This window comes from Urocampus carinirostris, chromosome 8, assembly GCF_059441175.1.
Source record: "Urocampus carinirostris isolate Australia breed hairy pipefish chromosome 8, RoL_Ucar_1.0, whole genome shotgun sequence".
Lineage (NCBI taxonomy): Eukaryota > Metazoa > Chordata > Actinopteri > Syngnathiformes > Syngnathidae > Urocampus > Urocampus carinirostris.
In genome coordinates this window covers 25,496,914-25,522,471 of record NC_142356.1, presented here as the reverse complement: position 1 = coordinate 25,522,471, position 25,558 = coordinate 25,496,914, and the positions used below count along the sequence as shown (strand labels likewise).

Sequence of the window (25,558 nt, the reverse complement as noted above, 5' to 3'; positions counted from 1 at the left end):
TATTTTGAAGTTAACTGTCTAGCGTCATTGATATCAAAGTATGGTGCATTGCTTTCTGAGCACACAGGACATATTGTGTGTGTTTATTGGGTGGTCATGACTGTCTGCGTGCATGACTGTCATACGCTAGTGTATGCTGTCAGTCAAACAGCCAGGTTTGGCGAGCACACAAGTCAACACATCCCAACCAAAACAGACAGGGAAGCATGGCGACTGCTAGCTTTTAGCAGCTCGTTGCATTGAAAATAAATTCATCAATTAAATCAAACTCCAAGAAAAGTCAAGAATCAGGACAAAGAAATTGTGATCACCAGCGGGAGCTCCATGGATTATTATCAGGTAAATAAGTCAGCGTCGGGGAGAAAACAATACCGAGGCTGCAGGTCCGGCCTACTGTTACGGCTAATAACTCTCTTAAACCACCCCTGCGGACCCTGTATCTCACCAACAACAGGTCCATTACCCATAAAATGGATGACCTGAGACTAGAACTCATGGGAAACTGCTACAGATGTATTTGGATTATTGCAGAGACTTTGGTCAATTCAAAGTCACCAGATGCTAGCGCAGAGCTAGCCACACGCTCACTAAATCTCTTTCTAACACTGAAAGAAGAAGCCCTCCAATTCCATTCGACTTTTGTATGATGACAATAGAACCCTTCATTCAACTGCAATTTTGTGTTGTGTGTTTTAATTTGTAGATCTATAGTTGCTATTTTGTTACAATCTTATACTCTCGATCGGTAATAACGTCACCTTGAGGTAAGTTTGAACCTTGGGGGCTTTTATGAAGGTGCAATGCTACTCTGAGTATTTTATTGTTCACTCCATTTCTATGCACAAAACAAAATCAGTCTTCAGAAAACTAAAAAACTAAAACATGTTCTTGTTAAAAAGCAGAAGTGGCCATCTTTTAGCAAAACTGAAATCTAATGCGACGGTTTGCTGTGTTACCCCAGAGGGCACCAACCGGGTTTGGAACTGGGAACAGGTGTGTCCAATCACCACACACCTGTCCCTAATCATCTTATAATAACTGTTTGAACTGCACACAGGGTTGGGTCATTCGAATTTACACCGCCATGGCAAGCTTATTTTTTGGGTTTGTTACCCCCATTGTTCAAGACTTTGTTCCTTGCATTTCCATTTCAGGCTTAGTCTTTGTTTTTGGTTTGGATATTGTCAGTTTTTTATCTTTGTTTCTACATGTTATGTGTTTTTGTGAACCCCCCATGTTTGTTACTTTGTTCCTGTTACCATCATCATTTTGAGCACCCTTGCCTCATTTTCCAGGTTCCCCCACAAGGGTCAACCCGCAAAACCAAACCGAATGAGGCGACCACCATAGGACCTGGAGGGAAGCTTCCAAATCTCGGCGGCAAGGAGAAAGACTCAACCGCTACTAGTTCCGGTCTCTGTGGAGAGAAGAAAGCCCCTTGGATGCTCCAGGTTCGTGCTCTGCGGTCAAGGGCAAGGACATCCAATCGTTCATTATATTTTTCTCCTTTTTTTTCTTGTTTTTAGTCATTTTTGTGCATAAATAATAATTAGTATTACAGAGATTAAAGCAACAAAAACAATCTGAAGAGCCATTTGTGAGCCAAAAGAGCGGGCTCTTTTTAGTGAGCCGAGCCAAAAGAGCCATGTCCCAAAAAAGAGCCGGAGTCCCATCACTAGCTCTCACCACCTCCAGGAAGGGTGTGTGTGTGTTTGTGTGTGTGTGTATGTGTGTGTGTGAGACCATGCGTCTTGGGGTAGTGCCGGGGTTGGTAAGGTGTATTTGCGGGGATTGTCCACAAAAATACACCTCTCTTAAATGTAGTAAGCTGTCTGCATCCTCACCTTGGTGACTTATTGTGAAAAATGGGGTGCCCACAAAATGATAGGTGTGTGCGTTTTTACGTAGGGGGGATTGTGTGGGGGCATCTTGTGGTGCCACAACCAATCTGCTCCGGTTCAGTAATACTAAAGAAGAGAAAACATTAGGAGGAAAGGGAAGAGGGGTGGCAGGGAAAAGTGGGGGGGACCTAGCAAGCCAGCCATTTTATCCCTCAGTAGTGCTGCAACAGCCTTTGTTGCTATGACGACGCAAGCCGATGAGCTCATAGCTGTTACTTCGCCGAGTACCCACCGAAGCATCCCCCTCCTCCCCTACAAGCTTCCTTAAAGTGGCAGTTGCTCACAATAGGAGAAGATGGGGAAGATGTCATACGTCATGTGACTGTTTTATTGATTTGGCTTCATTGGTATTCACTTCATAGGTAAGCAAAGGCAGCACGGTGAACAAGTGGTCAGTGGCGTTGCCTCGGTGGTCCTAGGCTCACACCCGCGTGTTTTGGTTGTGGTGGCGATGGATTACAAATGATCCCATTAACGTTTGATTTATTTGTTTTCTTTGGCTATTGTTTATAAAACGTGTGTTTTATTATTAGTCTGCTCTAGGGCAAAAAGGTTATAATATAAATATACAACAGTGTTTAACATAGAATTTTGAGAGACACTGGTGGATGGACAGTCGAGGCGGGTCTGGGTGAATGCTCCACCAGAAGAAAATTTTGTACCATTCAAATTCATACACATAAATCTGGTGGAATTTTAGAGCAAAATTAAGGAGCTAAACCTATGATGAATGTGCGCCCTTTCAAATTACTAAATCATGAATTCACCAGTTATAATAGGCAATGACAGAGCAAGCACGTCGAACCCACAAAGCATGGTAAAAAACATGAAACTTCTTTCAACTTTTGTTTGGCTATTTCCAGTTCCAATTATTTACACTATAAATGTGGAAGGAGATCATAACACTGCATTTAGTTTATTTCACTGTTATCATGGAAAATCAGTTAAACAAGAGCTCATATCAAGGTACATGTATGAAGTTTGAGTTTTTCTGCTCTCAAGAAGAACCTTCTAAACTGCAATAATCGTTCTTCTGTGCAAACTAGTCAAAAACAAATGCCTAACTTGGCCAACATTTCCCGTCATTCTTTGTCGGGACGCTCCCTTTCCTTTCAGGAGGCTAACACTGGGAATCCGTCAACTCTTTTCAAGAACAAAAGGGAAAAAAAAGCGTTTTCCTTCCCGCTTCCCCAATTGTGTATCCAAAGGATGCAGATACCCCCAACTAACGGGATTTAGTGTTCATTGCTAAAAACTCTTTGACAAAAACACACCACTGGTGTAAGAAAAAGGTGGGCCTAGCAGAGACATACAATTGTATCATAAAACTGTGACAATACTTTTGTATGAACCCAACTAGTTTTCCATACTTAAATTAGTGAGGGTGATTCATCAAAAATACTTGTGACATGATTTGATACTCAGAGGCAGAACGAACGAAAAATCTAGTTCGCTTTACTAGAAAATTCATTCTAAATATTATGTAGATAACAAATGAAATCTTGTGAGAAAATTGTTGGAGTAGAAGCTACAGTAAATATTGATATTAGATTCCAAAAATGTATAAATACAACACACTAAACAGTGCCACTTTTCCGGATAATATTACATGTTTAAGTCTGATGTGGTGATCCGGATTTTTGCATATACAAAAATACCCAAACATCTGTTTTGAATGCTCATGAAGTATGTATCATACATAAAAATCAAAAAGTTAAAAAAATGAGCAGTCGCTTATCATTTACTATAGATTAGGATAACTATGAGATTGGTGGAAAGACTGGTTTATTTTAAAAGGGATCAACTCTGGACGGATCACTCAAATTTAGGGAAACAATAAAAAAAACAGACAGTTCTTCAATTGTGCCAAAAACATCATGTGATTTTTTTTGTTTTTTAATCGAACAAAAGAATACTGATAAAATGCCTAATTGTATAGTTTTACTAGTTAGCTATTAGGTCTAAGACAAACATTTTTGTGCTTATCAGTGTGTTGCTTCAATGCTCCACAGACAAGTATTTAAGCACACACTTTTCAACTTTGGACCCTACATAGTATGTATTACTACTACTGTTGTTTCCCCTCTTCAATTACTCAGGTATAACTGCTTAACTCATAACTAATATAAATAATAAATACTATATTAATATAGAAATGTACAGTATATAAGGTCTAAAATACAGGAACATTGCAGATGTTTTTATTTTTCCTTTCCCAAATAATGCACTTATGTATTATTGATGGCCTAATCATGTCTCACGTTTAAATGATAACAAAAGATAGAACTGACAATTTTTTGCAACTGTGACATGTACTTTTAGGAACAGCCACTATTACTTCATTGTGTATCACTTTAAAATGAATTCATTTGAAAAAGAAAACTGTTTCGAATTTGATCATTTTAATTCAAAAGAAAACAAATTAAACCTTCCAAATGTTATACAGTGGAACCTCGGTTTTCGAACGCCTCTCAGTTCGAACAAATCGGTTCTTGATCAAAAATTTTGAGAAATTCTTGCTTCGCTTTTCGTCCAAAAAATCGAAGTTCGAACGCCGGTACGCTTGGGGCGATGCTGAGCGGCGTACGGGTGTAGATTGCTCCAAACCCCTCGTGAAGAACTGTTGTCACGTGAGCGCGCACTTCTTTTTGCTTTTGTTTTGAATATCGGTGAACGGAGTGTTTTGACCCCTAATTATGCCTCGGAAGAAGTTTGGTGCAAGCAGCAAAGTTGCTACAGGTGAAAAAAGAAGAGTAGTGCGTACAACTATTGCATTTAAGAAAGAAAAAATAGCAAAATATGAAGAAGGTGTGCGAGTTTCCGATCTTGCTATACATACAGCATGGCTTCTGCTGAGCACCACAAAGGTAAGAAATCCTATTCATAATTCTTTTATTTATCCTTTAACCGCTCACCACTTGTTGTGGAGACCCGGGTGCTAAATGACGTGTAAACGACCTGATTTTTTTATTTTTACACGTTCATGTTAGCGTAATCTTTCGTACGGAAGATTACGCTAACGCGAACGTACAATTAGCCTGGGTTGGCTTCATGTTTACGGTCATGGTAAACATTTAGGGTCTTGGAACGGATTAAAACAATTTTACATTACTTTTAATGGGAAAAACGATTTTCTGTGATCGACCAAATCGGTTTTCGAACAGGGTTCTGGAACGGATTATGGTTGAGAACCGAGGTTCCACTGTATTTGTAAAAAAAAAAAATGAAATGGTAAAATCTAAACATAGGTTATATTTATTTCAAGTTATACATAATCTGTATGTAAGACATACATAATCTCAACTACGGATGCACCAAATTTTTGGGGTTTCAAAATAATTTTTGTCAGAGTTACCTTAACTTATAAATGAATTTTATGTTCCGCTCCTTTTGAATAAAATAATCACTGGATAGGTAATCCTCTATTATAAAATAAAATAGTCCACCACTGACAAAAAAAGATTGGATGGCTTGACTTGCTGTTAACTTGCCAATGATATCATTAATTCTTATATGTGGACCTGAGTTGTGCCCCAAATCAGAAACCTTGGTCTCACTATCGCCCTCTGTCATGAGGCGAGGGAATTGTGTGCCTCACTCTGCATCTGCTCAGCAGAAGAACAGTTACATACTAATTGTATCAATAAGATTCAGAATACGGGAAAATTCAGCTATTTTTGAAAAGAAAATCCTCAAATAGTGAAGTGAAATAAGCCACTGAATTATTACTGAATAAAACTAACAACTTAGTATATTTTTTATGTTATATTTGCATGATGACCTCCCCTCACTGTAACTGTGATAGTGGACCAATACCATAGTACAGTGGAACCTCGGTTTTCGAACGCCTCTCAGTTTAAACAAATCGGAGTCCGACCAAAAATTTCGAGAAATTCTTGCTTCGCTGTTCGGTCAAAAAATCGGAGTTCGAACGCCGGTAATGCGTGAGTGCGTACGCTAGGGTGCGATGCTGAGCAGCGTAGGGGTGTTTTAGCCCCTTATTATGCCTCCGAAGAAAGTCAGTGCAAGCAGCAAAGTTGCTACAGGTGAAAAAAGAAAAGTAGTGCGTACAACTATTGCATTTAAGAAAGAAATAATAGCACCACCGTCCACCTGCGCCTTCTGCTGACCACCACAAAGGTAAGAAATCCTATTAATAATTATTTTCTTTATCCTTTTTTTATTTTTACACGTTCATGTTAGCGTAATCTTTCGTACAGAAGATTACGATAACGTGAACGTACGATTAGCCTGGGTTAGCATTATGTTTACGTTGAACATTCAGGTAAACATTAAGGGTGTTGGAACGGAGCCCAACTTTCAGGGTGTTGGAACAGAGCCCCCTTTTCAATAAACTGCTCACCACTTGTTGTGGAGACCCGGGTGTAAATGACTTGTAAACGACCTTATTTTTTTTATTTTTACATGTTCATGTTAGCGTAATCTTTCGTACGGAAGATTCCGATAACGCGGACGTACGATTAGCCAGGGTTAGCTTTATATTTACGTTAAACATTCAAGGTAAACATTCAGGGTGTTGGAACGGATTAAAACGATTTACATTATTTTTAATGGGAAAAAATGATTTCGGTGATCGAACAAATCGGTTTTCGAACAGGGTTCTGGAACGGATTATGGTCGAGAACCGAGGTTCCACTGTAATAGTACTCGCCCATTCCAGAAAACTACTATGATCCTGGATAAATTGCAACCAATAACTGAAATTCAGTGTGGATCCACTTGAATCCATGGAAACTAAAAAAATGACATAATTTAGGATTAGACAAACCTATGGATGTGATTTGAAAGCCCGGCGGTGCGTTCAGGGTCCTTCTTGTCCATCCATTCCTGAGTACTTGGAGGTGATCTTCGCGGCCGCGGATGAGCAGCACATGCTCGTCGAGCCAGCCCAAAAAGAAAACCTCTGCCAGGGCCCGGGTGAGCGCCTTATTCCAGAAATGTTGCATGTTGGCGGCCTTGAAGTTCGCAAACACTTGGTAGCCCGCCGGAATCGCTAACCGGACCGAGGTCTCGTTTTTACGGGGGCCGCTCAACTTTGACAGCACCACGGCCAGCGAGTGAGGGGCGATCCCGAGCACCTTCTCTTCCATCACCCAACTTCACAGTCGCTCCAAACCAACTGCATTCGGTTGAAAGTTTTTAAAGGTTATTTAAAAACACACTAAACGTCTTTGTGGGTGGCATTTAAGTGATTTAGAAGGGAAAATTACGAACCAAACACAAGCGTATCCCACCGTTAAATTCATCAGGGCCAATTCTATAGCGGGAAACTGTGGGGCAAGTTCATGATGTTGCTTTCACGTGATGCTCGGAAATGTCCTTACACTTTACAAACAGGCCTGCAAACCAGCGATAAAACTGAATTATTATGTGTTTAACAAATTCCATTAGGTTTTGCCACAAAGATTCAACAAAAGAATAAAGGGGAATCGCACTGGTGGTTAAATATAATATATCCGAGAAGAGAAGTTTCAAAAGTCCGTCTAGGCAAACGTCTCATTGACCCCGTCTATTTTAAAGTAAAAACATGAAACCGAATTTTTGAGGGGTTTTCAAAATAAAATAACTTTTAACCAATTTTTAATCGATTTAACCCAAAATACTGACCACCAATGTGCGCAGAAATTGCAGATACGGTAATAGTTTTCCCTTAAAGTGACATTGTGTATTATTTGCGCCTCTTACTGGTGAAAATAAAAACAAAAAAAAACCCTTTATTCATTTTAAAACAATTTTTATTGAACTGATACGCATAAACTGTCCGTATAAACATGCATCTTTAAAATGGTTATAGATCAAGGAATTTATTATTTTTAAATCCCACGGGCTTTACCTTAAGAGAGGTGACTTATTGCCTGCCATCTTGCTACCGGGCAAGAAAATGAAAAGTAAAATAGTGCGGTTTGATCACTTTGTATATCCGTAGTTTGTATTCTCCCTTGTGCTTTAAAGCACTCATTTTAAATTGCACCACACCATCCAGCGACAGCTAGCGGTCAAATAAAACACACTGTCCTTTTAAATTCACTTTTATTTTTAAAAGTAAATATCAGACTTTCCTAACATTTAGAAAAATTATCCGAATTGCATCACGTTTGTCGATCCAGTAAAGAAACATTTCCAAATACAAAAAAAAAGAAAATCAGTAATATTTTTTCCCCAAAATATCCAGAACCTTGTATGAAAAAAAAATCAAGTCTTGGATAAAGACACACCAAAGCTGATTGTGCGTTAAATTCAATTCGGTTGATAAACTTGATTGCTTAGGTCTGAGTTGGTCCTTCATGGGCCACAAATACACACATGCAAGCAAAGAGAAAACTTATTGTAAAAGCACTATATAAGTTCTGCTATTCACACAAGGCTAAATATAGGCTTTAAATGTAAGCGTTTATAAGGAGGGAAGAAAGAAAGGAAGAGAGGAATGGCAATGGGTTTCCTTTCATAATTGGAAAAGCAAATTTTGTGGTGTATTATAAGCATCTAAACTACTTGTGTCCCAGCATTTATAAAACGGTGCACGTGTAGTGGCTTTATAGATCCCTGAAATTTGTAAACAGCAAACCCACGACAAAATTCACAATTCGAGTCGGCGTTTTACCCGAAACGCTTCACACACAAAAATACTTGAAAATAATGCCTACAAACTCCATTAATTCACACGTAAACAGAAGAGAATTGAAGGAGAGACGACATAAATCATTGCACAAAGTACATCTCTTTGGTCAGCATGGACACAACGCACGGGATCTGCTTCTTGGCGTCGAAACCCGGAGCGGTGGAGATCGACTCGAACTCTAGCGCCACCTTGTGGTTGACGCGAGTCAGGATGTGCAGCAGCTCCAGCTTGTGACCGTGCTCACACAGCATCTCGCACAGAGATTGCATGAACCACGAACCCGTCATGGTGTTCCTCCACGAGTAGTAGCCTGCAAGGATCAGGAGACAGTATAAAAATGAAATGCTCCAAAGCAAAGGCAACATAGGAGAGTTTATGGGAAATGGTCCTTGCGAAACAGGTAGTCTTCATAGACTAGGTTCACACTGCAGAGCTTTATGCTCAATTCCGATTTTCTTGGTGGAATCTGATGTTTTTGTGAGCTAGTTCACATTTCCTACTAAATACGACTTGATCTACTGTGTGACCGCCACAAGTCCCCCATGCGGAAGTACTCATGGATGTTAAAGGCGGAGTGTTGTCCCCCCCCAAAATATGAATTAAATCCATAACCTTGCTTTCACTCATTTAATTCTCTCTGTGTGGTGGGATTTGAATGTAAATATTGTAAACTACCACTAGAAGGGTCTCAGACTTGTGGCCCGGAGTTATGGTTTGAGGTCCCAGCCTTAATATGAAAGTCTAATGAGACAGTGTGTATTATTAAGCGCCCCCCTGGTAGGAAAAGTATAATTCTTTAACTGAAAAAACAAATACTGATTTAAAAAATAACCAAACATATATGAAGTTAGAAATAAACGTCCATGTTTTAAAATAGGTCGAGAAATTTGCATTTATTTCACATAACACTAGCTTCACTAAGATGGAGCTGACATTGTCAGCTATCTTGCTGCTACAGGTACCCCCAAAACAAACAAAAAAGGCGTCTTTTTTTCTTTCCTTTTTTACCCCTTTTTGCTTAGCTTTTTCTTCTTTTTTCCTGTCTCTTTTTATCTTTTTTCCTCTCTGTCTTTATTCTCTTTTCCTTTTTTCTTTCTTTTTTCATGCTCCCCTTTTTGTCTCTTTGTACTTTGCTTTTTCCTTTTTATTGTGGTTTGGTCACCTTAAGTCTCTGTAGTTGGTTTTCTTTCTTTTTAGCACTCTTTTTTTGGGGGTTGCACAGCACAATAAAGCTCCATCTAGTGGTCAAATAAAATCCCTTTGCAGCCTATGTAAATTGTGCATTTATTTATTACTGATTAATCTATTTCCAGATTAATTCTTTATATTTTTTGTATTTATATCTTATTTTTTTGTAACATTTTTTTTAAATATTTGAGAACAGTGTATTTTATTTTGGATCAGAAGTTTTATTGGGGGAAACCCAATTCGGCCCTTAAGTCAATTGAGTTTGAGACCCCTGCACTAGAGGATACCATCGCTATATAAATGAGCGTCACTGCTTGTTTACATTTCCCTGCAGTGAGAACCTACAGTAGCTTTAAGGCAGCGTGCGTAAAAAAGAACCTGGTGCAGTTGAATAGGCATAGAGGAAATCCGCCTCAACAGGGATCCGAGTGGTGCCATCATCGGCGCTGTCCGTTTCGATGCCGGCATCCAGCTCAGTGCCCCTGCACGCCTTTGCCACAAAAAAGAGAAACGTTACATTATTGTAAAAAAATACATTTTTACACTTTTTTAGTATCCTGTATTGTGTAGTGCTGTATTGTTTAGTGCAACCGAAATCGGGTGCGACAAACTACAGGAATGCAGAGTGGCCAAACTGCAGCCAATCACAAGGTTTGGTTTTTTTGGGTACCTTTAGCAGTAAGATGGCGGACAATCATGTTAGTTCGCTATAGGTGAGCCTCACAGTATGTAAAACAAAATAACATTTTTTTGACCTCGTAGTATTCAAAATAAATGCACATTTTTAAGATACAGAGGCTTGCGAAACTATTTGGCCCCCTTGAACTTTGTGACCTTCTGCCACATTTCAGACTTCAAACATAAAGATATAAAACTGTAATTTCTGGTGAAGAATCGACAATAAGTGGGACAATCATGAAGTGGAACACATTTTATTAGATATTTTAAACTTTTTTAACAAATAAAAAACAAAAAAGTGGGTGTGCAAAATTATTCAGCCCCTTTACTTTAGGTGCAGCAAACTGTCCAGAATTTCAGCGAGGATCTGTGAATGATTCAATGTTGATCTAAATGACTAACGATGATAAATGGAATCCACCTGTGTGTAATCAAGACTCTATATAGATGCACCTGCACTGTGATAGTTTTAGAGGTCTGTTTAAAGCGCAGAGAGAATCATGAAGAAAGAGGAACACACCAGGCAGGTCCGAGATACTGTTGCGGAGAAGTTTAAAGCTGGATTTGGATACAAAAAGTTTTCCCAACCTTTAAACATCCCAAGGAGCACTGAGCAAGCAATAATATTTAAACGGAAGGAGTATCAGACCATTGCAAATCTACCAAGATCAGGCCGTCCCCCTAAACTTTCAGCTCATACAAGGAGAAAACTGATCAGAGATGCAGCCAAGAGGCCCATGATCACTCTGAATGAACTGCAGAGGTCTATAGCTGAGGTGGGAGAATCTGTCCATAGGACAACAATCAGTTGTATACTGCACAAATCTGGCCTTTCTGGAAGAGTGGCAAAAAGGAAGATATTTCTCAAAGATATCAATAAAAAGTGTCGTTTAAAGTTCGCCACAAGCGAGACATCAAACATGTGGAAAAAGGTTCTCTGGTCATATTAGACCAACATCGAACTTTTTGGCAACATTGGAAGACGTTATGTTTGGCGTAAAAGCAGAACAGCTCATTACCATCAACACACCATCCCCACAGTCAAACATGGTGGCAGCATCATGCTTTGGGCCTGCTTTTCTTCAGCAGGGACAGGGAAGGTGGTTCAAATTGATGGGAAGATGGATGGAGCCAAATACAGGACCATTCTGGAAGAAAACTTGATGGAGTCCGCAAAAGACCTGAGACTGGGACGGACATTTGTCTTCCAACAAGACAATGATCCAAAACATAAAGCAAAAGCTACAATGGAGTGGTTCACCCCAAAAAAATATCAAGGTGTTAGAATGGCCAAGCCAAAGTCCAGACCTCAATCCAATTCAGAATCTGTGGAAAGATCTGAAAACTGTTGTTCACAAAAGCTTTCCATCCAACCTCACTGAGCTCGAGCTGTTTTGCAAGGAGGACTGGGTAAAAATATCAGTTTCTCGATGTGCAAAATTGATAGAGACATACACCGAGCGACTTGCAGCTGTAATCGCAGCAAAAGGTGGCCCTACAAAGTATTAACTCGACGGGGCTGAATCATTTTGCACACCCAATTTTTCGTTTTTCATTTGTTAAAAAAGTTGAAAATATTCAATAAAGTGTGTTCCACTTCATGATTGTGTCCCACTTATTGTTGATGCTTCACAAGAAATGTCGGTTTTATATCTTGATGTTTGAAGTCTGAAATGTGGCAACAGGTCACAAAGTTCAAGGGGGCCAAATACTTTCGCAAGCCACGGTACGTACGTATTTTTGCTTATCAATCAAATCAATATATATTTTTTTAAATGAATAAAGTGATTTTTACCATTCGAGGCGCTAAATAATACACGCTATCCCTTCAACTAAAAAGGAAAAGTGAGTGGTTCGCACAAAACTTGCCACAAGGGGGGAGGATTGCTTCACAAAACACCACCCATTTTTCCTTTCCCAATTCTGTATGGTCCAGGGGTGGGGAGTTTTTTTTGACCCAAAGAGCCATGAAAGCAAAATAGTTTTAATTTGTTTTTTTTTGAGGAAGCCACACTGAATATTTTAAGACAAAATAAAAAAAAAAAAAAAACGCCCAAACCTGCAGTCTAGACAAAAGATCATTCTTCAGTGCATTTCATTTCACTGTGTGACGTTTGTTGATTTGATAACATTTATGGTATAATGCCAGAGCCTTTGTCCCATATCAAGGCATATACCACTTAAAATATGTCTCCCTTCCGCAGTCACTTAAGAGTGTTGAGGCCTTTTTTGATTTTTCTCACAATAATGGTTTCTAAACAAGGTGCGAGCAAATATCTTATAAAAAAATGTCAAAAAATACAGCAAACGAGAAGGATATTGTGGCATTTACCTTCGGCGAAGACTGCACTTAGCGAGAAAGCAGAGGGAGTGCTTGCGCAGAGATACGCCCACCCCCACCGTACACCCAGTCAATTGTGGTTTCCTGGCATTTACAGGGTTACAGTTTGTTCTGTTGGTTTTCATCATAAAATATCTCAAAGGTGAATAGATAAAATTTATTGAGCATCCCTATAAAAGGATTTCTTAGCGACCTACTGCCAAAACGGGGTATGCTGGTGTGACACCCTGAGCGTAAACAGTAGTTGAGACTATGCGCTATATTGAGACGCCTCGCTTCACGCTTCAGTTATCGCTGGTTCACTCCTTCGCGGGAAAAAAAATAATTAAAAAGGATCGGGAAAAAATTATGTAATGAGAAACAAGATCGGATTAAAAAAACAAAAACCATCGCACTCGGGATTGTTTTGGGCAGCCAACATTCAAGCCGACATACAAAAAAAACCCCCAAAAAAACCACGACGACGACGAATGCTTCCCAGAAATACACCTGTCTCGCGAAATTACACTGTGACTCTGTGCCTGCTCAACTGCGAAAAGGGGGTACAGTGGATGGGGGGCGGTCAGGGACAGCCAAGAATCACGCCGATCGGCTGGCACCTCTTGAATTGAGATCCCCGGTGCCAATTCATATCATTGCGTCTTTCATACTGTATTATGAGTGGACACCTGCGTTGTTTCTGCATCTCGCAGACTTTATCGGGACGCCGAAGCGATCTCTCTCTCTCTCTCTCTCTTTATATCTGACTCTCTCTATCTGACGCTCTCTGACTCTCTCATGCTTTCTCTTTGACTCACTCTTTCTCTCTCATTCTCTCTCCGACTCTCGCTCTCTCTGACTCTATCTATGACTCTCTCTCTGACTCTCTCTCTCGCTCTGACTTTCTCTCTCACTCTCTCTTTGACTACGTCTCTCTCTCTCTCTCTCTCTCTCTCTCTCTGACACTCCCTCTGACTCTCTTTTTCTCTCTCTGACTCCCTTTCTCTCTCTCTATCAATATTTCTCTAACTCTCTCTCTGACTAGGTCTCTCTCTCTGACTCTGCGTCTCTTTCTCTGACTCTCTCTAGATATCTGACCCTCTCGTTTTCTCTCTCTCACTCTTTCTGACTTTCTCTCCGACTCTCCATCTCTCTCTTTCTGTCTCTAATTCTCTCTCTCTCACACAGACTTTTGCTCTCTGACTGTCTATCTCTGACTTGCCCTCTTTCTCTCTCTGACTTTCTCTCTGGCTCTCTCTCATATTCTCTCTTTAATTATGTCTCTCTCTATGACTCTCTCTCTTTAGTTCTCTATCCAAGTCTCGCTCTCTGACTCTATCTCTGACTCTTTCTCTTTGACTAGGTCTCTCTGTCTGACTCTCCGTCTCTCTTTCTCTAACTCTCTCTCTATATAGCTGACCCTCTCTTTCTCTCTCTCACTCTCATTGACTCTCCCTCTCTGTCTTTCTCTCTCGTTCTTTCACCGACTTTCGCTCTCTGACTGTCTATCTCTGACTTTCTCTCTCCGGCCCTCTCTCCCTCTCTGACGCTCCCTTTAGTTCTCTCTCAAACTCTCGCTCTCTGACTCTATCTCTGACTCTTTCTCTCTGACTAGGTCTCTCTCTCTCTGACTCTCAGTCTCTCTTTCTCTGACTCTCTCTCTATATATCTGACCCTCTCTTTCTCCCTCTCTGACTCTCCCTCTATGACTTTCTCTCTCTCTCTCTCTCTCTCGTCCTCTCACCGACTTTCGCTCTCTGACTGTCTATTTCGACTTTCTCTTTCTGACCCCCCCCCTCTCTCTCTGACTTTTTCTCTGACTTTCGCTACTTCTCTCTCTGACTATGTCCCTCTCTATGACTCTCTCTCTCTAGTTCTCTCTCCAACTCTCACTCTCTGACTCTATCTTTGACTCTCTCTCTCTGACTCTATCTTTGACTCTCTCTCTCTGACTCTCTCTCTTTCTCTCACTCTCTTTTTCCGACACACGCTCTCTGACTCTCTCCCTTTCTCTCTCTGACATTGTCTCTCGCTCTCTCTCTCTCTCTCTTTGACTCTGTCTCTCTGTCCCCCAGAACATAACAAAACAACACATCTACTAATTCAGTAAGTTGACTCGACTGAAGGCTGCCCCAAAAATATAAATCTAAAAAAAAGGCTGCAACACTTTTTTGAGGATAGTCACTTTTCCCGTGTTGTCTCCATTAACTGCAAAAAACAAGGGATCTCTGTATATACTGGATTAAACCCTGGATTACTTCAGTGTAGCTTCACCTTCGCATGTACTGTACCAAAATCGACCCGACCGTAGAATGCCACAGAGACCATAAAATAATTAATTTGATCGCTGAGCCAGTTGTACTCATGAAAAGAGCCATATATGGCTCACAAGCCATAGGTTCCTGCCCCCTGGTATAGTCAGCTGTCTTCATAAGGTAATATATTGACATTTTGTGCTAAAAAAGCACCCTTACCTGTATGAAGAAGAGTTTAGGCTTGCCCACCAGGGTCTTGCAGCGATCCCCGCGGAAAAGCGAGGTGAGGCATTTGAGCTCGATGGAGCCATCCGTGCCGAAGAAGACGCCTTCGTCGCCGTGACTCAGTAAGACACACACCAAAGACGCACAGCCGCTGTGATCTTCCTGAGATGCTGAGGACAAGAAAGTAGTAAAAGTCTCTTATTAAAAACCCATGAAAACCTGGTGCCAAAAGCGTGCGGCGCCACTGGCGATCAGCATTTTGCTTTCGGCGTCACAGCGGGCACCAATGGCGTTTAATATCGAACATGTTTAATAATTTTGGCGCTTAGTCACCAAATTCCTCAAGTGTGCAATGACAGAGGAAAACAGCGAGCTAGCTTTTTCCACAACGCATGAGCTCTCATTACATAACACTCCAGTGACGTCTGAAAACATTTCAGACACCCTTCTAATGGAGATACTAGCCGAGGTTTTACCATATTATTCATATACAGTAATCCCTCGCTGTATTGCTGTTTACTTTTTGCAGTTTCAGTACTTTGCGCATTTTCACTACGCAATGTTTCTGCAGCAGACAACACACAGCAAATGCTTTCATGAGGGGAAGTGGTGGAGGGCTGTGTGTGTTCCGTGGGCACGAATGTCTGTGTGCGTGACTGTTCTAGGCTCGTCTATGCTGTCTGTCAAACAGCTGGGGCGGACAGGAGCACAAGTAAATGTGTCCACCCACTCAAAACAAACTGCGAAGAACAGATACATTATTTCAGCGGCTTGTTACATTGAAAATAAATTAACCAATTAAATTGGACTTTTAACAAAGTCAGAGAAGCCCAAAGAAATGCTGATTACCAAAGCGTACTTTGTGGATCGTTATTGGGTCCGGGAAGAGGCTGAGGCATTTGGAGGGAAACCAATAGCGGCGATGCAGATCCAGCCTACTGAGGCCAGACTACTTAATAACTATAAAAGGCCGCCCCTGCCGAGCCTGTATCTCACCAACGCCAGATCCATTACCCATTAAACGGATGACATAGAGCTACAATTTGTGGGCTACATTTGTGACTGTAATCATGGGGACCTTCTTCAACTTGAAGCAGAGCTGAAAACGGCTTCAGGTGTGCAAGGGCACGGCTCTGTTGCTGTTCTACAGCCAAAGGCGTCGACACCACATTCCCACGCAGTCGGCGCCATGTGTGCGCCGGGTTTAAGCATTGATTGTACGTGACATGACTCCGATTATGTTATGTGACAGCTTTTTAATAGCTGTCATTTAGATGTTCATGTGCATTTGATGCTGTGCAACACGATTGTGTTTGTATTTAGGGGATTAGGAGCAAAAGAATGTCTTTATGTTCTCACCTGCAGTTAAAACCTGTTTCATTTGCGTCACTGACTGGTCATTGTGAATTTTGCACTTGTAACCCAACTTGGAGAAGACTTTCATGGCGTTGGCCGCGTCCACGTCGGTACCGTTTCGTTGATTCATGCCTGCGGAGACCAAAATGAAATTTGAATGAAAGGGGAGAAAAGAATTAAACTATTTGTTGTGTTCAAAATTCAAAAAGTGGAAGAGAAACTATAAGAGAAACACGGCTCCATGGGAGTGGATACATCACACTAGCACTTGTGGTTACATTGACTTCCTCTCTAACATCTGACAAGAGGGCCTTCATATTGTATGTTACTACCAGGACTAAATGGCATTTAAAATGCTTTTTTGAATCGCTAATTCATCCAATTAAAATCGTGACACAGGTTTGGTAGTTCTGATGAACTCACATCATAGGCCAGACTCCAAGCATTACTCTTTAAACATTGCTGCTTTTTTATCCTAACATTCGTTTTAACTTTTCATTTTTTTGTTGTTTGTTTCTGCCGCCATTTTGGGTCGTTTTTGGCTTTTAACTGCGACAACCCTAGCGGTTAAGGGATCCGTAAACCACAAAATTATCTCGCACCACCAGGATGGCACTTTTTAATCTCGTTGTGCATTTGAGATGTTACAATGACAATGAATGATATTGTATTACATCATCACAGGTGTCAAACAGGCGGCCCGCGGGCCATATCAGGCCCGCTAAGGGATTGAATCCAGCCTGCGAGACAACACTCAGGGAAGTGCGAGAGAAAAACAAGCTGCAGGTTGAAATTTGTCAACTTGATGTTGCAAAAGCCAGTTGCCTCTCACAAAGACGCTGTACTTGTATCTATTTCTCTCTCTTTCTTTTCCACCCCTTTTCTCCCACTCTGTCTCTTTCACTCTCTGTGTCTCTCTTTTTGTGTTCCTTTGTTGCTCTTTGTCTCTTTCTCTCTGTGTCTTTTAATCTCTTTTGCTCTAACTTCCTTTTTTCCCTTCCCCTCTTCTCTTTCTCTTTTCATACCCTTCGCGCTTTCTTTTCACTTTTCTCTCCTTCTGTCTTTCTATTTCTCTTTGGATTTCTTTCTTCCTCTCCCTTTCTTTTCCCCCTCTCTTTTTATCTTTTCTTTCTCGCGCTCTCTCCTTCTCTTTTTCTTTCTTTGTCCCGCCCTCTCTCCTTTTCCCTCCCTCTTTCTCTTATTTCTTTGTCTCTCTTTTTCTTTCTCTTTAATCTACTAGTCTGGCCACCGACAGAATGTTTGTTCTATCGTGTGGCCCCCCGAGTTAAAATGAGTTTGACACCCCTGTATTACATAATCAAACGCATACCGGTCAACCTGTACATTTTTGCTGAACAAAGTACGTTTATTATGCATTTTAAGTCGTGTACCATGTACAAGAAAATCTGTACATGGTAAAACTCAAATTTGTCAATGATGGGTATTATCCGGTATACACCGACTATCACAAAATGGCAAATCAATCAAGTCAAACGAGTTCGACGCCATCTCGGTATCGTTTTTTTCCCCCCGTTGCAAACGAAGCGAGCGGTTTGATGCTACTGTGCGCATGCGTCTGCAGCCTCAGATTTCATGTGGTAGTTATGTAGTGAAAGGAAGTCCGTCTCTTTTTAGAGAACTGGCTTTTTCGGCTTAACTCATTAAAGAGAGCCGGCTCTCAAACGGCTCACTTGCTTTGATGCATTATATTACGAATTATGATGTTGTATAAAGAAGTTAAGAAAAAAAGGAAGTATAAAAGGAGAAAACAAAAAAAGACAGGTTTGTGGTTATCCCTTTAATGAGTATATTACCAACAATAATTTAATGCAGAAAATGAATTCATAATTTGAATAAGAAAATGTATAATTCTACTTAATTATATTTGCATGTATCTTTTCCTTCTACGGTGAACGTCCAAGCTACTTCATTTTTAAACCTTTTTTATAATAAACTTCATTCATGTCGAGCAACTCAGGATCTCACAACAAAATGTTAACCAACAATATATATGATATTCTGAAACACGTGTACAATATAAGATGTTAAACTACATAAATAAACACGTTTGAAAATAAATATGGTGTAAGATTATTTTGTATTTTGTAAGGGAAAATACAACATTTTGTAAAGACATGGAGCTGTGGAGGTTGACAGATATGCAAACGTCGTCCAAGACTACCTACACATGAAAATATTGACACTATTTCTGAGTGCGCCCTAATACCGTAATACAACTGGTTTTTTTTTTATGTCCTAATTATAAATAACTAAGATAATAAGAGTGCAAGGAAAACGACCAGTCATTGAGGTTAAATTGTATTAAACATAATAAGAACAACCAAAAACTCTTGTCAAACATCTATTTACCTGTCCTCCTGTCAAAGTTCTTGTTGTTGATGATGATACATCTTCCTATGGAAGGAAACTGGAGGCTGTATCTATAACTGTGTGACTGAGCCTGCCGGGCATCCACGTCCGTGGAATTCTCCGATCTGGAACAAAACACGCACATTTAAATCGATTCTTTAAAATGAAATAGAACAAAAATAAGGCATGTTGTCTTGTGCACGGGATGTTCTTTGTGAGAGGCAACCACGCGCGTTTCTCTTAAGCTCCTCAACTCACGATTGTCCGTCGCCTCTTCTCGCGTCCGTGTAGTCAGCTCCAGCAGCCCCGTTAGACGACATCTCGCTAAAAGATTAAAAGTCACACGTACTCGTAAGTAATTAGTCAATTGCGCAATTAATTAATTGAAAATCTACGATGAAATCAGGAGGGGAGCTAGTGAGCCTCTGCGGCAGATACAGTACTGTAATGAACTCGCAAACAACGCCTAGCGGGTAAACAAAAGATAATGACGTCACGGTGGAGAGCGCTCATTTTAGTCAACGGGGTTTACCAAGCGAGCGGTGACTCCTGACAAAAAGTCAAGTCAAATCAAGTCATGTTTATTTGTATAGCCCGTAATCACAGAGTCTCAAAGGGCTCCACAGACCACAGATTATTGCAAACCACAGACTATTATTACACCATCACATCCACTACACAGCATTATATCCAGACAGAAGAGCAGCTTCAGCGACAGACTGCTGTCACTGTCTTGTACCACGGACAGACTGAAGAGATCTTTTCTTCCTCATGCCATGAGGCTCTTTAATTCCACCCGGCAGAGTAAAGGCCCACATTAAACCACACCCCTACATTGCATATTACCGAATTTTATTGCAATATGTATTCTGTGTAGCACTATCTAGATACTCTATAGAACACGCTACAGTGGGTATAAGCACGTCACATTGGGTATTTGTATATTGCATTCTTTTTGCTTTATTATTGTATTGTTTCTCAGCACAGGGATGCTGCTGGAAATGTAAATTTCCCTGAGGGGATGAATAAAGTATCTATCTATCTATCTATCTATCTATCTATCTATCTATCTATCTATCTATCTATCTATCTATCTATCTATCTATCTATCTATCTATCTATCTATCTATCTATCTATCTATCTATCTATCTATCTATCTATCTATCTATCTACACCATCGCCTCATCTAAAACCTACATGAGGGCAAATAATACACATAATATCAACATAAAATATAGGTTATTCATATGCTATAGAATAGAAGTGTGTTTTAAGCTTAGATTTAAACATTTCCACTGAGGTTGCAGATCGAATCTCAGGGGGAAGAGCATTCCACAGCACCGGGGCCCGAATGGAGAACGCTCTCGAACCTGCGGATCTCTTCTTGGCTTTTGGGATCACTAGTATACCAGCATTTTCAGAGCGAAGGCTCCGGACCGGAACATAGGGGGAAATTAAATCTGAAAGATATGAGGGAGCAAGTCCATGCATGATTTTGTATAATACCAACAGAACCTTAACATCACATCTTAAGCTAACAGGGAGCCAATGCAGGTTAGCTAAAATCGGGGTAACGTGATCAAACTTTTTTGTCTTAGTTAAAAGCCTCGCTGCAGCATTTTGTACGAGCTAAAAGCTCTTGATTTTGGACTTCGGGAGAGCGGAGAGTAGTGCATTACAGTAATCGAGACGGGAGGTAACAAACGCATGAATTATAATCTCCGCATCCGACTGAGACACCATAGGGTGAATTTAAGCAATGTTGCGAAGATGGAAAAACGCTGTTCTAGTAATATTCTTAACGTGTGTTTGAAAGGTAATACAGTGGAACCTCGGTTTTTCGAACGCCTCTCAGTTCGAACAAATCGGAGTCCGACCAAACATGTCGAGAAATTCTTGCTTCGCTGTTCGGTCAAAAAATCGGAGTTCGAACGCCGGTACTGCGTGAGTGCGTACGCTAGGGTGCGATCCTGAGCGGCGTACGGGTGCAGATCGCTCTTTTCGTGACCAACTGTTATCGCGTGCGGACGTGCTTCGTTTTGCTTTCGCTTTTAATATAGGTGTACGAAGTGTTTTGGCCCTTTTTTATTTTTACACGTTCATGTTAGCGCAATCTTTCGTACGGAAGATTACAATAACGCGAACGTACGATTAGCCTGGCTTAGCTTTATGTTTACGTTAAACATTCAAGGTAAACATTCAGGGTGTTGGAACGGAGCCCCTTTTCCAATGAACTGCTCGCTACTTGTTGTGGAGACCCGGGTGCTAAATGACTTGTAAACGACCTGATTTTTTTATTTCTACACGTTCATGTTAGTGTAATCTTTCGTACGGAAGATTACGATAACGCGAACGTACGATTTTCCTGGGTTAGCTTTATGTTTACTTTAAACATTCAAGGTAAACATTCAGGGTGTTGGAACGGATTAAAACGATTTACATTATTTTTAATGGGAAAAATGATTTCGGTGATCGAATAAATCGGTTTTCGAACAGGGTTCTGGAACGGATTACGGTCGAGAAACCGAGGTTCCACTGTATTCTAGAGCAGTGTTTTTCAACTCCTTTTGAACCAAGGTACACATTTATTTAGAAAAATGTTCAGAGGCACACCATCCGTCGAAAATGTTTGAAAATGAAGTTATGTCAAATATTTCACTGTACTACCTCATAAGCAGATAATTAGTATATAAAAAGAAGAAAATAACACTCAAAATAAAAAAATGATGTGCTTTATATATGTTATTTTTTACAGTGCAATCTCAAACCGCTTTGTTAGACAAATTAATTTATTAAAAGGTACTGTGCTACCTCATGAGCAGATTTAGCATATAAAAAGCATATAAAAATCTACTGCCACCTACTGATGGATGACTATTACAGTTCCTCGTCCGAAGATGAATAATGGCCTGATTTTTTGGAAAGATAAAATTGGGAGAATTTCAGCGGCACACTAGACTAGGTCTCACGGCACACTAGTGTGCCCCGGCACACTAGTTGAAAAACACTTTTCTAGAGCAGGGGTGGACAAATATTTTGAGTCGTAAGCCGAATTAGTGGTGGGTAGAGGATTGTTACTTCAGAATAATATTACTCAGATGGAAGTAAAAGGACTCATCCAAATACTAACTCGAATAATGTGTTCACTACCATTAACAAGCTAAAATAAAAACATATACTTTAAACATTTATGTGATTTTGCTTTAAAACTTGAACATGAATCCATACTGGCCATTTTCCTCATTACTCACAGCAAATAAATAAATAAAAACAAGTCTTTTTATCATCATTGTGAAAATAAAAGAAATTACAGGTGTTTTTTTTTATAACTTTTTATTTCTCACACAAATTTTCATAGAGGTTTGATTCCACCATCATACATCAACACAAACACAAAACATATACACTTGACACACCCATAAATAACAAAAGGAGCAACAGGGAAAAAAAAATAAATTTAAAAAAAAAAAAGGTTAATACAATACAATCAATACAATAAAAATGGGGGGAGGTGTTTAGACATCAAGTAAAATTTGTATAATAGGCTTCCATCTTTTCTCGAATTGATCGAGTTTCATTTGAAGTCTTGCAGTGTTTTTTTCCATAATGTACAGTTGCTTTAATTTGTCTCTCCATTGTTTTATGTCAGGGGGTTGTGGTTTCAGCCAGGACACTGTGATCATTTTCTTTGCTACCAGAAGCATAACCCTTAGTATATATTTCTGTTGACCAGACAATAATTCTTCTGGGAAAATTCCTACTACGTAGGCCATTGGGTCCAACCGCAACTCCCAGCCAATAATTAATTTTATTTCTGTCTGGATACTTCTCCAAAAACTTAATATTACAGGGCAATTCCAGAAAATATGCGTAAAGTCTCCGACCCCCCCACAGTTACGCCAACATAGATTTTCACAATATTTAACTACAAACGTGTTTAGTACGGCTAAAAGCCTAAAATCCAGATAATTATCGAAAACATTTTACATGATTTTGCCTTAAAACTTGAGCATGAATCTATATTTGTTGTCTTCCTTGTTACACACTGAAAATGACACGTTTTTTTAAATTTCAGTAGCAAGAAATTGTCTGTTTTCTGATGTTAATTTTTCCTATATTAGTCTTAAGTATACTGTTGGGAATAATTAAAAAGACAACAAAGAAGAAATAAACACCAAATTATCAGTAGATGAAACACTAAAGAAAGTGTTAAATAATACAGTAAAAGAAGAAATATAGCACTTAAAATTTCGTATTTTAAGTATTTTTAAAATTTTACCCAGATTTTATTTTATTACCCGTAGGATTGCAAACACCAATGTTTAATTCAAATGAAAAAAAAATATCTAAAGAACTACGACTAACATATTTTCAAGAGCCAAGAAGGTTCAAGAGCGTTCTCCATTCAGGCCCCGATGTTGTGGAATGAACTGCCCCCTGAGATTCCATCTGCAACCCCAGTGGAACAGTTTAAATCTAGGCTTAAAACACACTTCTATTCTATTACTTATGATTGACCTATATTTCATGTTGACAATATCTGTATATTATTTGTTATTGAAACATCAATTTCAGCCTGGTCATTCTGGCAGGGGGATTACTTCATGTGTGGTTCTTACTCAAAGTTTCTTAATTTACCTCATGTTGAGGTTCTGAATTTTTCTTTGCCCTCATGTAGGTTTTAGATCAGGGCATGGTGTAATAATAGTCTGGTTTGCAATCATCCGTGGTCTGTGCAGCCCTTTGCGCCTCCTTGTGATTAAGTGCTACACAAATAAACACGACTTAACTTAAAGTTAAAAAAAAAAGAGTGCTTGGCGACAAAAATGACTAAAGTAATGAGTAACTGTAGCAACATCTTATTTATTGATTTTTTTTAAAAACAACCATTCAGTCAGATCATCAAGTCCATCCAATCAACAATAAATGACACTTAATTTAAGTCATGTTTATTTGTATAGCCCTTAATCACGAGAAGTCCCAATGGGCTGTACAGTCTACAGATTAATATTACACCATTACACCTTGATCTAAAACCTACCTGAGGGCAAAGAAAAACTCAAACATCAGCATGACGGGTATGGAAATCATAGTTTTCAATAATGTATTTAAAATGATATACACAACAAAAGGAAATGTATTTCAACTTTTTTCTTATGCACGTAAGATATTGATAAATTAAAGGGGTAATTAAAGTTTTGAAAAGTGTTTATTGTAAAGAAGTTTAACATTCCCTTTCAAGGGGATCTGACAGTTTCCAATAGGGTTTTGGGAAATGATGTCTATTGGAAAAAGGTTCAAATCACAGGGAATACCTTTTTACTTTTAAAAGTATTTTAACTGCATCCTTGCCGTGTATTTATGAGAAAGAAAGTACATAGTCTACGCATCTTTTACAGATAATTAATGCATTAAAATGTGGGGTGTGTCGTTTGAGGTGTCCTCCTCATGCTGAGGTCCTCGAGTTCCTCCCTGCCCCCATGTTTGGAGTTTTTGAAAATCCGTTGTGCGGCTGATATTTAGTTTTGGGGGCCTGGGTTTACATTTTCACACATTAAGCTTTTTTCTTCCCAAATCCAAGCAGGAACATGACTACCCAATTGACAAACAAACATCTCGGGCTCATCCAAAAATCCCACGTCTTTTCGCAAAACCTGTCATAAATTAAAATAACTAAGGTGAATTCATGTACTTTAATAAACAATACAATATTAATAGCATAAATCGAGGGGCTGCACGGCGGCGCAGTGGTTAGCGCATGTGCGGCACAGTTCATGTCTTGGGAACCTCCTGCGTGGGTTCAAATCCAGCTCCAGACTTCCTGTGCGGAGTTTGTATGTTCTCCCCGTGCTTGCGTGGGTTTCCTCCGGGCACTCCGGTTTCCTCCCACATTCCAAAAACATGCATTTTCAGGTGAATTGGCCGGTCCAAATTGTCCCTAGGTGTGAATGAGCGAGTGAGTTGTCTGTCCCCGTGTGCCCTGCGATTGGCTGGCAACCAGTACAGGGTGTCCCCTGCCCACTGCTCGATGATTGCTGGGATGGCCTCCAGCACCCCCGCGACCCTACTGAGGATAAGCGGTGTAGCTGATGAGATGAGTAAATTAATTAGACACAAATAGCACGTTTAAAGCCCCAGTATTTTTTTAAACAAGCTAGCCCTGGGGTTGGCAACCCAAAACAATGAAAGAGCCTAAAACTTCAAAATAAAAATAAAAGTGTCAGGAGCCACAGAAAATTAAAAGCTTTATATAATTCTTAAAATGGATGCAACACATGCTGTATGTATCTATATCAGCCTAGTATCCAAAGTTGGATGCAGCACATCCTGTGGAGAATGACGTGACTCCTCTGTTCTAAGATACCGCCTCAAGTTTAACTTTGGTACAAGATTAATGAATTACGTAATTGTTTTGATAATATTGAAGAAATGCAAGAAGGAATCTAATTTTTAATGTCATTTGTATTCTGAGGATTTAAAAAACGACAACAAACGTGGATAATATGCCTCTTATTGGGCTAACAAAAACAGCGAAATAAAACGCAACATGCATTTATGAAGATAAAATAGCAAAGTTAAAAAAAGTAGATAAAATTACATTAATACAGTTTAAGTTTGTTTTTA

General features: G+C 39.7%; 2 protein-coding genes across 2 annotated transcripts in view; both read right to left on the bottom strand.

Annotated features, from left to right (window-relative positions):
* Positions 1-7,152, bottom strand: part of stox2a (storkhead box 2a) — a 32,154-nt gene extending 25,002 nt beyond the window's left edge. Inside the window, exon 1 of the mRNA XM_088342104.1 lies at positions 6,691-7,152. Coding sequence (XP_088198230.1) covers positions 6,691-7,012 — 322 coding nt within the window. The 5' untranslated portion in view covers positions 7,013-7,152. The remainder of the gene's footprint in view (positions 1-6,690) is intronic.
* A 783-nt stretch (positions 7,153-7,935) lies between these two features.
* On the bottom strand, positions 7,936-19,413 carry casp3a (caspase 3, apoptosis-related cysteine peptidase a). Its single transcript, XM_088342103.1, has 6 exons — positions 19,192-19,413; positions 18,934-19,058; positions 16,567-16,695; positions 15,202-15,377; positions 10,108-10,219; positions 7,936-8,851 (listed from the first exon to the last, which is right to left on the bottom strand). Exons 1-6 carry the CDS (start codon positions 19,251-19,253, stop codon positions 8,622-8,624), a joined length of 834 nt encoding a protein of 277 aa, XP_088198229.1. The 5' UTR covers positions 19,254-19,413; the 3' UTR covers positions 7,936-8,621.
* Between the last annotated feature and the right edge of the window lie 6,145 nt (positions 19,414-25,558).